Raw genomic sequence first — 11,931 nt, 5'->3', positions numbered from 1 at the left:
ATTTTGTTGATTTTCTACCCAACTTTTCTGATTTTCTATTTCACAGGGCAACTTGACCGTTGTCACTGTGGTACCGAAGTATCCCAGAAATGGCTTTGAAAAAGCAATCATTTTTAGTCATACTAAAGCTTTCGGTTTGACACTCTTCAGAGTTCGAATATAGATCAAAACACCACGATAGGAAATGTATATACCCAGTTGTGGACCGAAATAGGCCAATGAGAAACGCGAGCACATTTTTGAAAGAGAAAGTCTAAGGTTGTGTGGTGAAAAAGGCGTCGATAGAACAGATAGGAATCCACGTATATCATGCTTGACTTTTGTGCTTCCATAGGTCATTTCTACTTATCATTGCTTGCGCTGAGGAGAGAAAATGGTTGGCATCTGTGCACCATCTTGTATTCTGGTGCCAAAGCTTCAGAAAGGAAAAAGTAAAGGAGAGGCTGATACCCAAGGTATCGTCATTGGCGATCGTCGATTTTTGTACTCCGAATAGTGTGGACCACAAATGGTGATTCACTGGCACCAGACGCGTGCAGCTCCTGCAACTTTCATCCTACAACGGGTTTTCTGGTGGTTTGAAATCAACAGTAGAAATATACACTAGAAATTTATTCCTCTCGCAAAGATGAATTTAACAACGAAATATATCTACAAGAAAGTTTACCCGCAAGAATATAATTGAAAAAGGGAATAAGGAGCCCCCGTAAGAGTCTCCTACTCTTTAAGAGAGCATGAGGTCTTCCTAGCCACGACATTACTCCAATTTACATGGTACAATGTTTTTCTATAAAAGTCTCGTTGACTTCAGTAAGCGATGTTTGGGTTTCAAAAAGCGACTGCACAACTAGGGTTTCAAAAGTTTGAGTGTTCCGTCTTCGCTGTATGTTGCAACCAAGTTCTGATGCGGATGATGCTGAATGCCCAGGACATCTTTTTCATGGACCTGAAAAACGGATCAATTCAAATCAATGAAAGCTCTTTTTATCTCCATGGGAATGAAATATGACGTAACATTGCCCCAGACTCCAGTGAACGGAAAAACCTAATGACGTAACATTGCCCCAGACTCCAGGGAACGGAAGAACCTAATGACGTAACATTGCCCCAGACTCCAGGGAACGGAAAAACCTAATGACGTAACATTGCCCCAGACTCCAGGGAACGAAAAAACCTAATGACGTAACATTGCCCCAGACTCCAAGGAACGGAAAAACCTAATGACGTAACATTGCCCCAGACTTCAGAGAACGGAAAAACCTTATGATGTAACATGAATGAAATGTCCAGCCAAACAGTATTACCAAATCATAAAATTACCAATTTGTGATTTTTTAGTTCGTGAATTAAATATAATTATATATTCGTGCATTTAGATTCATTGGAAAGGAACTAAATTTGGGAGGGGGGGGGGGGGGTGTTGAGTAATTGACAAACAATTATTCTTTAAATGCACAGTCGAGGCTCATAAGGTATAACAAACTCGAGTTTCTTACATTTAATGTTCTCTCTAGTTTTCCTGTGGTTGTGCTAAAACAATACAGCACGTGATCTTCTCCTACGCAGTAGATCCATTCTCCTCGCGGTGAAACATTACAGCAATAGAAATCGCCGCCCTCTCGCTTACCGGAGGTCAAACTGCGAACAATCTAGAAAGATAAGTATATAAATAAGTACACAAAACATAAATATATCAAACAAAATTAAGTATGGAAAAAGAAGGATAACAAGTTAAACAGGAACAAGTGATGGAGAGTGGGGCTAGTTTTGCTCTCGACAGCAAGGACAGATCTCGCTTCCCAGCTAAAGAGAACTTTGCACTGCAGAAGAAACCCTTGCACTATAAAGAAGCCTTTGCACTGCGAAAGAAACCCTTGCACTACGAAAGAATCCTTTGCACTGCAGAAGAAACCCTTGTACTATAAAGAAACTTTTGCACTGCGGAAGAAACCCTTGCAGTGTAAAAAACCCTTAACTACGAGAGAAACCTTGGCACTGCAGAAGAAACCCTTGTACTATGAGAGAAACCTTTACACTGCAAAAGAAACCCTTGTACTACAAAAGAAACCTTTGCACTGTGGAGTAAACCCTTGCAGTGCGGAAAAACCCTTGCACTACGAGAGAAACCCGTTAGAAAACAACGATCTCACCTGTCCTTGCATGGTCATGATGAAAATCGTGCTAGATTTACTGCATAGAACAAAATGATCAACATTCCTTGGCAGCAAATGGACAGAATTGACTGTTACGTCACGAGCATTAGAGCCAATACCTCCTTGGAATGTGTGCACACATTCTGTTGTTTTCAAATTCCATATCTACAAGAGAGTACAATATCTATTATCTTTGCCAACCTATGATTTTCCAGCAGTCTCCTGTCGTTTTACGGTCAACAACTAAAAGACAAATTTAGATTGTGCAATTATAACCTGGCAACATTAAGAGCTTTACGAATTTTTAATTCATTGATTCATTCATTCATTTATTCATTCATTTATTCATTCATTCATTCATTCATTCATTCGGTTATTCATTCATTCATGCATTCAGTTATTCATTCATCTAATCATTCATTAATTTATTCATCTATTCATTCATTCATTCATTCAGCTATTCAGCCATACATTCATTCTTTCATTCATTCATTTATCCATTCAGGCCATTCATACATTTTCAACACGGGGGTCAAATAGTACAAACCTTTACTGTTCCATCGCTACTTGCACTAATGATTTGATGTCCATCCTGAGTATAGATTACATTATTCACAAAAGAAGTGTGTCCCCGGAATTCCTTCAGCGTTCTTCCAGACTTTAAGCCATGAATTCTAAAGACAAGATTATACTGATGTCACATAAAAATAGTGCCGGAAACAGTGGCTTAATAAAGATTACCAACTGAGCAAAGCTTTTATATTACAATGAGAAATTTAAAGTTATTGAATTGCAGTGGAAGAAACCATTACTCTGCAGTGTTAGATACCATTACAATGTATTGGGAGAAACCATTACATTGCAGTGGGAGAAACCGTTACACTGTCGTGGGAGAAACAATTACACTGCAGTGGGAGAAACCGTCACACTGCAATGAGAGACACCAATGCATTGTAGTCAGAGAAATCCCTACAATGCAATTTAAGAAGCCCTTACACTGACAAGAAACCTTTACTATAATGCAGAAGCCCTTTCAAAAAGTGATGAGATAAGTCTTTATACAATAATTTCACTGAAAAGGTAAAAAACGGAACAAATAAATCTCAATAGTGTTACACCAGATAATGAGAAAATTCAGTTGATTGAAGCAAAGAGGATGAAGCCTTCTTGGAGTCAAATCTTTTATAAATCGAAGATAAATAATGAGATCTTGGGGATAATTTTCGTGAATCTTACTTGATTTTGGTATCATATGATGACGTAAGAAGCTGCCCAGAATCCTTTGAGAAATGAACACACGTGACGCCCTTGGAATGGGCATTTTCGAATCGTCGTAAGCACTGGCCGGATTGAATCTTCCAAACCTAGGAAGAGCAAAGGCCGTCAGGAAAAGGAAGTCACTAGCCGGAGAGGATGTCAAGATGACAGACTGATGACGTCATAATGATAATAATTCTTAGACATAGAAAGGTGGCAGACTTACTATTTTAGGCTTATAAAAGTTCTTGAGAACGGGAAGTCTTTAAAAGTACTTAGTGAGGGTGAGGGGGTCATTGTGACGTTAAAATTGTTCCCCTACCTTGACTTTACCGTCCTGGCTCCCAGTTGCCAACATCTCGCTGTCCCGGCTGAAGGCCATACACAAAACAGCATCTTCCATTAACATGAAATTGTCCTGGTGACAAGAGAAAGCGAGACGATGTTGAACCAGCGGTCATTCAAAATTAGATACAATAAGACACAACAGCAAACTCTCCGGTCTGATATGAAACAAACCGGATCCAGTTCTCTGATTGGAAGACCGGTTCAGGGAAAATTTTAGACATTATTAACACAACGAATTTAAAATCAAATATCCCGGTAAGGTAAAATAAGAGCTGGAATTAGAATGTATGGAGGGTAGTTGGTTGTAATAGTTAGAGGGCAAGAATCGACTAGATTTTGACAAACCTCGGACTGGTATTTCAGATCTTTCCTGATCTTTCCGGTTTGATAATTCCAGACTTCTATGAATCCGTCCGCACTGCCGGTTACAAGATACTGACCATCGGGTGAGAATGCGGCGCACTCGGGATGAGCTTTCGTTCCAAACTGTAAGAAACAAGTAATTTAAGATGAGACAGAAGGTCGTGAGAACAAATGACATTGTTCTTTCCACATGAGGCAAAATTGATTAAGCTAGATCCGTTTCAACTTTTTTTTGTAAGTTAAAGTTACACACAAAATACAGAGTCCCCTTAATTTGTAGAAAGTATTTACAAAGAGTAACTTTTATTGCTGGGCGTGATCAGTCCAAAAACATGGCGTAAAAAACGTCCCTAAGCAAAAGCCCCAGTGAGATCAACACACAGAGCCTGGGACTAAAGGGAACATCCCCTCTAACCTTAATTATTTTGCAATCAAATCAAAAGATCAATAGGCAGGTCGAGCATCACAGCGATCTTTTCTGATTTCGAACATATCAAATGTTTTTCACATGATTAAGGAATTTAAAATCATAAATTCAAAATTAAATGCTCCCACCTTAATAACTTTGCTGATTTGCGTTGGGTACTTCTCTTCCTCTTGCTCCTTCACAGCTGCCTTTCCTCTGAAGAGATCGATTGCCATTCCTGGAGGTAAGAGCCCCTGGTATTGTTGCCACTTCAACGCCTGGCCAAGTAAAGCCATAAGTCGAGACGGGGGTACAACACTCACTTCTCCAGACAGAGCTATAGGTACAAACAAACAAAATTCAGCTGAAAGATGGGTCAATACTTTTTCAAATGGCCTAATTCAGTGCAGGTGGCACAAAATCCATAAACTAAACAATGAACAAAGATAAAATCTCTCAAATTTACAATTAAGGTTGAGAGTTTCAAAGTTAATCTGGAACAAGGCGTGCTGTGGAGTGTTGCTTTGGAAGGGTGTTGTCCGGGATGAAAGAAAGAAGACAAAATGCTCGTCGCCAAACTTTTAAGAATCATGGAAAATTTCTCCAATGCAGAGAGCTTTGTGGGCCCGAGAAGGCTCAGCCAAATCTGCTAAGAAAAGATTGCAGAGAAGGCTCTGTCTGTATCAAACGAGCATAAGAATCCTTGGTTATAAAGCTTATATGTGAATCCACCACCTTATTACCTCTAGTTTTTCCTTGGATGAGTGAGGTGGAAACAGCTTTGTTTTCTCCAAAGTGAAAGTGCGGTTAAAGTGTGAGGCATGGTTGTGGGCGTGGTTTGCTGTTACATACAGCAGCCAATCCGTTATCAAATTCTGTTGAAACTCTGCTAATTGTGATTTCAAGAACGAATTTACATTTTCTTGGAACAAGTCAAATACAAAAAAGCTTTATGTGCAATTAAAACATATCTACGAGACAGTAAATGGTTCACCTTGGGCGATAGCATGTCTACGTTTTTCTTTACTGCTACCATCAGGATAGGCCTAGAAAATGGGGAAAAAATAAGTTGGGATGGGTCAGATAATAAAAAAGCTGTAAGTGAATAAGTCATACTATTGGCCCATGTCCCTCCAGCTGATTTAGGGCAGAGCCTGTTAATCTATAGTACCGGAGCTTTGCTGGGTTAAAAGATTTATTCAAACATTATCGAGTCAGTTTTTTAGACAGAGTTGATACAATTTTGCTTTATTCATAAGATGCTTGCAGTTTTCATGAAAGTCTTAAAAGACGTCATAGTCAGACGTCTAGCACTCAATATTTGAAATTTAGTGCCAACTAACATAGCGGTCATTGCACAGACTAAAAAGATGTCATAGTTATGTTGAGAAAAGCATTTCCTGTGATTTTAAAGTATCATTTCTGATCTGTGGAGCTTACATGAAGTATCATAAACAAAAATCACACTACACGGCAAGAGGAGGTTATAAAATGTTTAAGCTTGAAGTTAAGACACAGCATCAGGATAGCAACAAAAACCATATTTCAACTTTCATTAGATGATTAAAAATTCGGTCGCTGGGAGATTATTAGCCCTTACCTTTACTGTAAAGATTAAAGAGCAGAACAAACTGAGTTAAAATTAAAGACATGATACCTCACGTGGGTCAAAGTAAGATCTTGCTAAAAGGTTCTCCAGTCTTAGATATCTATCTGGTTGATGTTGTTTAAGCATCAGCATCGGGTCTGTCTGGCGAAGTAATGATCGTGCAGCACCAAGCTCCCTCAGTTCAATCAACTCCACAACAATCTGCAAAAATCAGCATAAAATTATCATAAATCACCATACATTATTATGGTTGACCATAAATCAAAACCAATAATTTTACCTAGGCAAATAAAATAACACAAAATATCATTAAATTGTATGTTCCATGTGTCTCCCTAAAATGAACACCATTCAGACAATATAATTGTCTGTTGTAAAGAGATTCCTTCAAGAGTGATATGATGTTTTGGGACAAAAGAGCCTATTGGTTGTTGAGAGGTGTTGCATGTACAGAGGTATCTATTCGTGGATGTTGCATAACAAGGTAGTCCATCAGCTTAAAATCTAGTATATCCACAACAAAATTATCATAAATTATAATCTATCCTCAAGCAGAACCATAAACAGTTAACTTGGTAGTCTACGATAATCAACTTGAAACTGTCATAAATTATAATACATATCATACATTATCAAAAATAATTAAGCATCAGCTTAAAAACCAATGATGAGAAATATCATAAAATCATATATCAGAGTACCTCATCAAAGCATCTTAAATTTATGCATCATAAATTTATGCATCAAAAATTTATGCATCACAAATTTATGCATAATAAATTTATGCATCATAAATTCATGCATCATGATTCAAACAACATATCTTACTTGTTCATAGAGATCTATGAGTGTTTTGTCTGGCAGTTTGAGAGACTGAATCGCTTGTAAAACAATATCCCAGTGTCCATTGCTGATATCTGACACGAAACTCTCTACGCTGTCTACTGTGTTTAAAGTCACACCAGTTTCTTCCTACAAACCAAATGCATTTATTAAAACAACATTATTCAAAGGCAAATGGTCGAAAAAGGAGAAAATCGGAGGAACTTCATCTCTAATAAATTATAATAAAAAAGTTATTATGTACCAGACAAATTGTAAAGATGTTTATGTATATATGTTTAGATATTTATACTCCCTTGAAAATTTGATAACTAACGCTTTGTGTATTTAACAAAAAACATAGTTTAGCAGGCCTTGCTCTAAGCAAAATGAAGGTGCTCCATAAAAAGAGCCTCTTAGAAACTCTAGGCGCTCCATTTCGAACCTTTAAATAAAATATCCTTGAGAGCATCCTTCAAGAGCTTTGGAAGATCGAGAGCTTTATATCGAGAGCTTTGGAAGAGCGTTAAATAAGAAATTCAATGGTGATACCAAAAAGCACTATAATACTAAATAACAAAACATGCAGCAAACACTATGTTAATACAAATATAGAAATATAGGAAAACGCATGGCTTTAAGTCGAACATCAACTTTGTTTCCCTTTTTATGCTATCCATTCTGTAAGACACACTAGAACATCTACTACCCGCGAAAGCAAATGCAAACTGAAAAGCAATGCGATAATTTGGACGGAAATGTGATCTCTGATTTGCAATGGTGATTTTAAATTATTAAGAAAAAAAGAAAATAATACTTCAACAGAAGATTAACGCTTGCTCGAAAATCAAATAAATCTGACGGAGAATACGATTGATGGCCTGTGTCCTTGATGGTTATTAGAGGGTTATTAGATTACAAATGGTATCGAAAACCCAACGTTGAATTTGTTGAATTTTTTTCTCAAGGGGTAATCTTACGCAAATCATAATATTGCCATCTATTGGGAAGATTGTTTATGCTTGATCAAGTTTATTAGACAAAGGCCAAAAAATTAATTTGCTCCATGGTAATATTGTTTTTACGTTTTGAGGCGCTCTATAAATCGCTCTCCAAGGCTTCTTTTGGGTGCGCTCTAGGCGCGCGCGCTCGATCGAGCGCCTTTCCGGGCAAGGCCTGGTTTAGATCTCTACATTCGAATTTTAGTGCAAATTTTCTAATGCAGTAATCCCCAAATTTGTGACAAATGAGGCCAACCTGCAATGTGGATTGTCGTAGATGTTTATGAATATAATTTTAGATATATATATAGTCCCTTGACAATTAGAAAACATCTTGTGTATTCAACATCAAATGTATTCTAGCGCTCTATATTTGAAATTTAATGCCGATTAACTAACGCAGTAATCTCTACCTTCAAGCCAAATTTATCAATTGATACTATGGAGTGCAAATGGTATCAATTAGTCAAAATTTCTAATAAATTATCTGAGCAATAGACAAATTCAACATGTAAGAGACAAATTGTCAAAGGCAATTTGACAAAACAAGGTTTTTGTATTCATCTTCGAACATATTTTGGCTCCCTAAGTTTGAAAATTTAGTGCCAGTTCTACTAATGCAGAAATCCCGGAATTTGTGACAAATGAGACCAACCTGCAACGTTGTTAAGGTCCGATGAAGATTACTTTCCTTCAAATATTGTTGGATAAGTCTCACAACACTAAAACAAAAAAAATCATCAAATCTTAAAATTGTGAAGATGGCTGTGTCATTTTCATTTTCTTTTCCAACTGTGATTGGAAGGTTACAGAACTTATAAAGAACCTTTTATTCAGGAATTTTAACAGAAAGCCACAAGTATATGATATATTCGGTCATAATATTTCCTTTTTGCAATATGTTATCAAATTCAGTAGCAGGCAAAAGTTCTTCCTGCTGTCCTTAATAATGGCATGCTGAAAAACTGTTTGGAATTAAATTGCAAGTAAGGTTCTTAATAACAAAAACAAATGTTTATTTCTTTTATGCTTTCCACCTAATTTCACCAACTGACCAAACAATCTTTATTAAATAGACAAGGAGCAGAGCAGCCCCAAAGAGTGCAAATTTATTCTGTCAAGCAAATCGTCAGAATTGTCAGGCCAATATAAGTCAATAGCAACCTAGCCAATTTTATTTCATACCGCATCTACAACTGATTCTTGAATGCATCATTTTTACTCTCATATATTTGCAATCCGAAAACATCAGACTAAAGACAGTTAAGGGAATCTTATGAATTTATAAACGTAGATCCAATTAAAAACATAATCAAGCTAAAATACTGTAAACAAAAACTTACTCAGCCGATTCGATTTCCAGCGCCATTTTGAAAACAGTGTGCACCTGGTAGCGCCTCGTTTTCCTGATGAAACCTCGTATTAAACAAAAACAGAAAGAAAGGGGAGTTTCTTCTAAAAGCATGGCAACAAAGTTACTTTTCTCAAGACTGCGAAGTTTTGCTTTTGATTTGGGCGTTAAAGGGAAAAGTCCAATGTCATGCAGATCATTTTGTGCATCAAGCTCCATAATTTCGCGGAAAGTTGAAGCAAATGGCGTGAATTTTCATTATGAGGTTTTGTGTTTTTATCGTTATTTGAAGTTTAGGACGAAGTTTAGGCGGTAAAGTAAAAATCAAAAGGACAGAAGAAATACATTGCTAGGTTCCATTTAAAAGTAAAGGTTTGAAGAATAATTTCTGACGAATCCTTCAGAATTTGAAACTCTTGCAACTAGGTAGAGGCTGGATCTGAGCTAACAATGCACATGGGTTGGCCTATCCCTTGGGGGGTGGACCTATCCCTTGACGCAGGCTAGGGCTGAGACTGCACACCAAAATTCTGTTAGCATACCATATAATTGGTAAAGGAGGGTTCCATCCAAAACACCTGTCTGGAATGTTGGTGCATGTCCAAAGTATCTTTGATGACTGCCATTCTCCCCAGTAATAATTTGTACCTCTTAAATCTCTTTCAGATTGCAGGCAACTCCCCAGATGTGTTACTATGCATTCCAGGTGCCCTTGGTTCAACTCAATCAGATTTTGCCCCCCAGCTAAGAGATCTTTCCAAGAATTTCACAGTGGTAGCTATTGATCCCAGGGGGTATGGAAAGTCAATTCCTCCTTGGAGAGATTTTCCAAGTACCTTTTTTGAGAGAGATGCCGATGATGCTGCAGAACTGATGCATAAAATTGGTATGTTTGTTGCATAATACTGAAAGTACTGTACGTGTTCAGCGTTGGCAGTTAAATACTTATGATGAGTTCCAAAAGATTGTTCAATGCAAGTGAATCCGAGCAGGTTGGAAGTATCATTAACATAATTATGGGCAGTTGCTTGACCCCTTTCTAAAAATACTATGAGTAAGAAAGTAATAAAATTAGACAATTTGTTTTCACATTCACAATCATTCACCTCTGCACTCAGTAAGAGTTTTTCATTTTGAATTTTCTTACTTTTTGCCTCCTTTCATTTACTGCTCCAAGCCATTTCACCACTGAAAAACTCAAGTGTTTATAAAGCCACAATGCATGGGCTGCTAACATTATGCCATGACCTGTAGCATGCACGAAATGCTAACATAGAAATGGAAGTAAAAAAACCAAGGAGAAGGTTTTAAAGTACAATGCATAGAGTCTAGTCCGCCACCTGTTTTTTGATTCCATAGGTTTCTTAGAAAGATATATCTTTAATTTAATTTTTCCTGAAAAATTGCATCACTAATAACTTTATAATCATTTTAGGTTTCAAAAAGTTCTCCATTCTTGGTTGGAGTGATGGTGGAATTGTTGGTATGATTTTAGCAGGTGCAAGGCCAGAACTGATCAACAAATTGGTAGTATGGGGCTCAAATTCTTACGTCTCAGAAAAAGACATTGCTGTGCTTAGCAAGGTCAAGGATTTATCAAAGTGGAGTGCCAAAATGAGGGAACCTCTTGAAGGTAAATTGAACTACAGGTTTTATTCAATTCAACTATAGAAGACAGATCTTTATGTATTTAGAAATTTTGCTGATGGTAGATTGTCAGTTCTTTTGTGACTGGAGCAAGGAAAAATCAAATTGTTGTATCAAATGGCTTTAAGAAGGAAAGAAATTAGAGAAAGACAAACACTAGCTCTTCCTATTTCAGTTTTTGGTGTTGAAAATTGAAGTTGTTCCATGTCCCTCATGCTTCTTGATGATGTTCTTCGTTGTATTATTTTATTAACTCATTATTAAATTAATTAATTCATATTTTATTAATTCATTAAATTTATTTTATTAATTCAATTAATTTATTTTTGGGCTTGATCTGCAAATCATTGGCTTGACATGTAGCTTGCGGACCTGCCAAAATAAAGCCCTGCCACCCTTATCTTTTCTCCAAGCCAACTTTGAGATTTGTGTAATTATATTTTTGTTCGCTCTCTTTTAGCTTTGTACGGAACGGACAAGCTTCAAGACCTCTGGTCTTCCTGGATGGCTGCTTTCTTCAGTTTTAAAGAAAATGAGAACGGAATTTGTAAAAACTCGTTGCAGAATATCAAATGCCCAACTCTGATTGTACATGGATCAAAAGATCCCATTGTTCCAGATTTTCATCCTGTTTATATCCAGGAAAGAATCAAGAATTCGCAAATCCATTATTTCCCAGAAGGCAAACACAATCTTCATTTAAGATTCCATGAGGAGTTTAATGAACTTGTTACCAAGTTTTTATCAACTAGTGTTTAATAAATAATTTACATTGACACACCAATGCAGTTAAAACTGTATTTTATTTAAAATGCTTTGTCTAGACGATCTTTTGTTCTCAATTCTAGCTTCTTTTACTATACCCAGTTTCTCAGGAGGGTTGTGCTTGAGGGGGGCTAATGGGGACATAGCCCCCATTGATGCATGCAAACTACTCCCCGTCTGCTGTGAAAAAGAATCAATCTTACTTTCAT

General features: G+C 37.0%; 2 protein-coding genes across 2 annotated transcripts; one reads left to right on the top strand and one right to left on the bottom strand.

The window, feature by feature from the left end:
- Window positions 1-620: 620 nt before the first annotated feature.
- Window positions 621-9,386, bottom strand: LOC135690300 (WD40 repeat-containing protein SMU1). Its single transcript, XM_065207819.2, has 13 exons — window positions 9,303-9,386; window positions 8,615-8,681; window positions 6,965-7,108; window positions 6,185-6,337; window positions 5,522-5,573; window positions 4,677-4,864; window positions 4,104-4,244; window positions 3,733-3,828; window positions 3,390-3,517; window positions 2,701-2,827; window positions 2,151-2,318; window positions 1,497-1,649; window positions 621-946 (listed from the first exon to the last, which is right to left on the bottom strand). The coding sequence occupies exons 1-13, from the start codon at window positions 9,326-9,328 to the stop codon at window positions 848-850; spliced, it is 1,542 nt and encodes a 513-aa protein (XP_065063891.2). The 5' UTR covers window positions 9,329-9,386; the 3' UTR covers window positions 621-847.
- On the top strand, window positions 9,372-11,813 carry LOC135690301 (serine hydrolase BPHL). The gene is made up of 4 exons (XM_065207821.2): window positions 9,372-9,575; window positions 9,977-10,196; window positions 10,746-10,943; window positions 11,418-11,813. Exons 1-4 carry the CDS (start codon window positions 9,423-9,425, stop codon window positions 11,714-11,716), a joined length of 870 nt encoding a protein of 289 aa, XP_065063893.2. The 5' UTR covers window positions 9,372-9,422; the 3' UTR covers window positions 11,717-11,813.
- The last annotated feature ends 118 nt before the right edge of the window (window positions 11,814-11,931 follow it).

Source organism: Rhopilema esculentum, chromosome 1 (assembly GCF_057945365.1).
Source record: "Rhopilema esculentum isolate cy_ngs chromosome 1, ASM5794536v1, whole genome shotgun sequence".
Taxonomy (NCBI): domain Eukaryota; kingdom Metazoa; phylum Cnidaria; class Scyphozoa; order Rhizostomeae; family Rhizostomatidae; genus Rhopilema; species Rhopilema esculentum.
This window is presented reverse-complemented; position numbering and strand designations above follow the sequence as displayed.

Excerpts from the sequence above, each read along its gene's own strand:
- LOC135690301 (XM_065207821.2), top strand. The coding sequence starts at position 9,423 with ATGGCAACAAAGTTACTTTTCTCAAGACTGCGAAGTTTTGCTTTTGAT. Across the intron at positions 10,197-10,745 it reads AGAACTGATGCATAAAATTG|GTTTCAAAAAGTTCTCCATT; the intron begins GTATGTTTGTTG and ends TAATCATTTTAG. Across the intron at positions 10,944-11,417 it reads AATGAGGGAACCTCTTGAAG|CTTTGTACGGAACGGACAAG; the intron begins GTAAATTGAACT and ends GCTCTCTTTTAG.
- LOC135690300 (XM_065207819.2), bottom strand. The coding sequence starts at position 9,328 with ATGGCGCTGGAAATCGAATCGGCTGA. Across the intron at positions 8,682-9,302 it reads CTGGAAATCGAATCGGCTGA|TGTTGTGAGACTTATCCAAC; the intron begins GTAAGTTTTTGT and ends TTTTTGTTTTAG. Across the intron at positions 2,828-3,389 it reads TCATATGATACCAAAATCAA|AATTCATGGCTTAAAGTCTG; the intron begins GTAAGATTCACG and ends TCTTGTCTTTAG.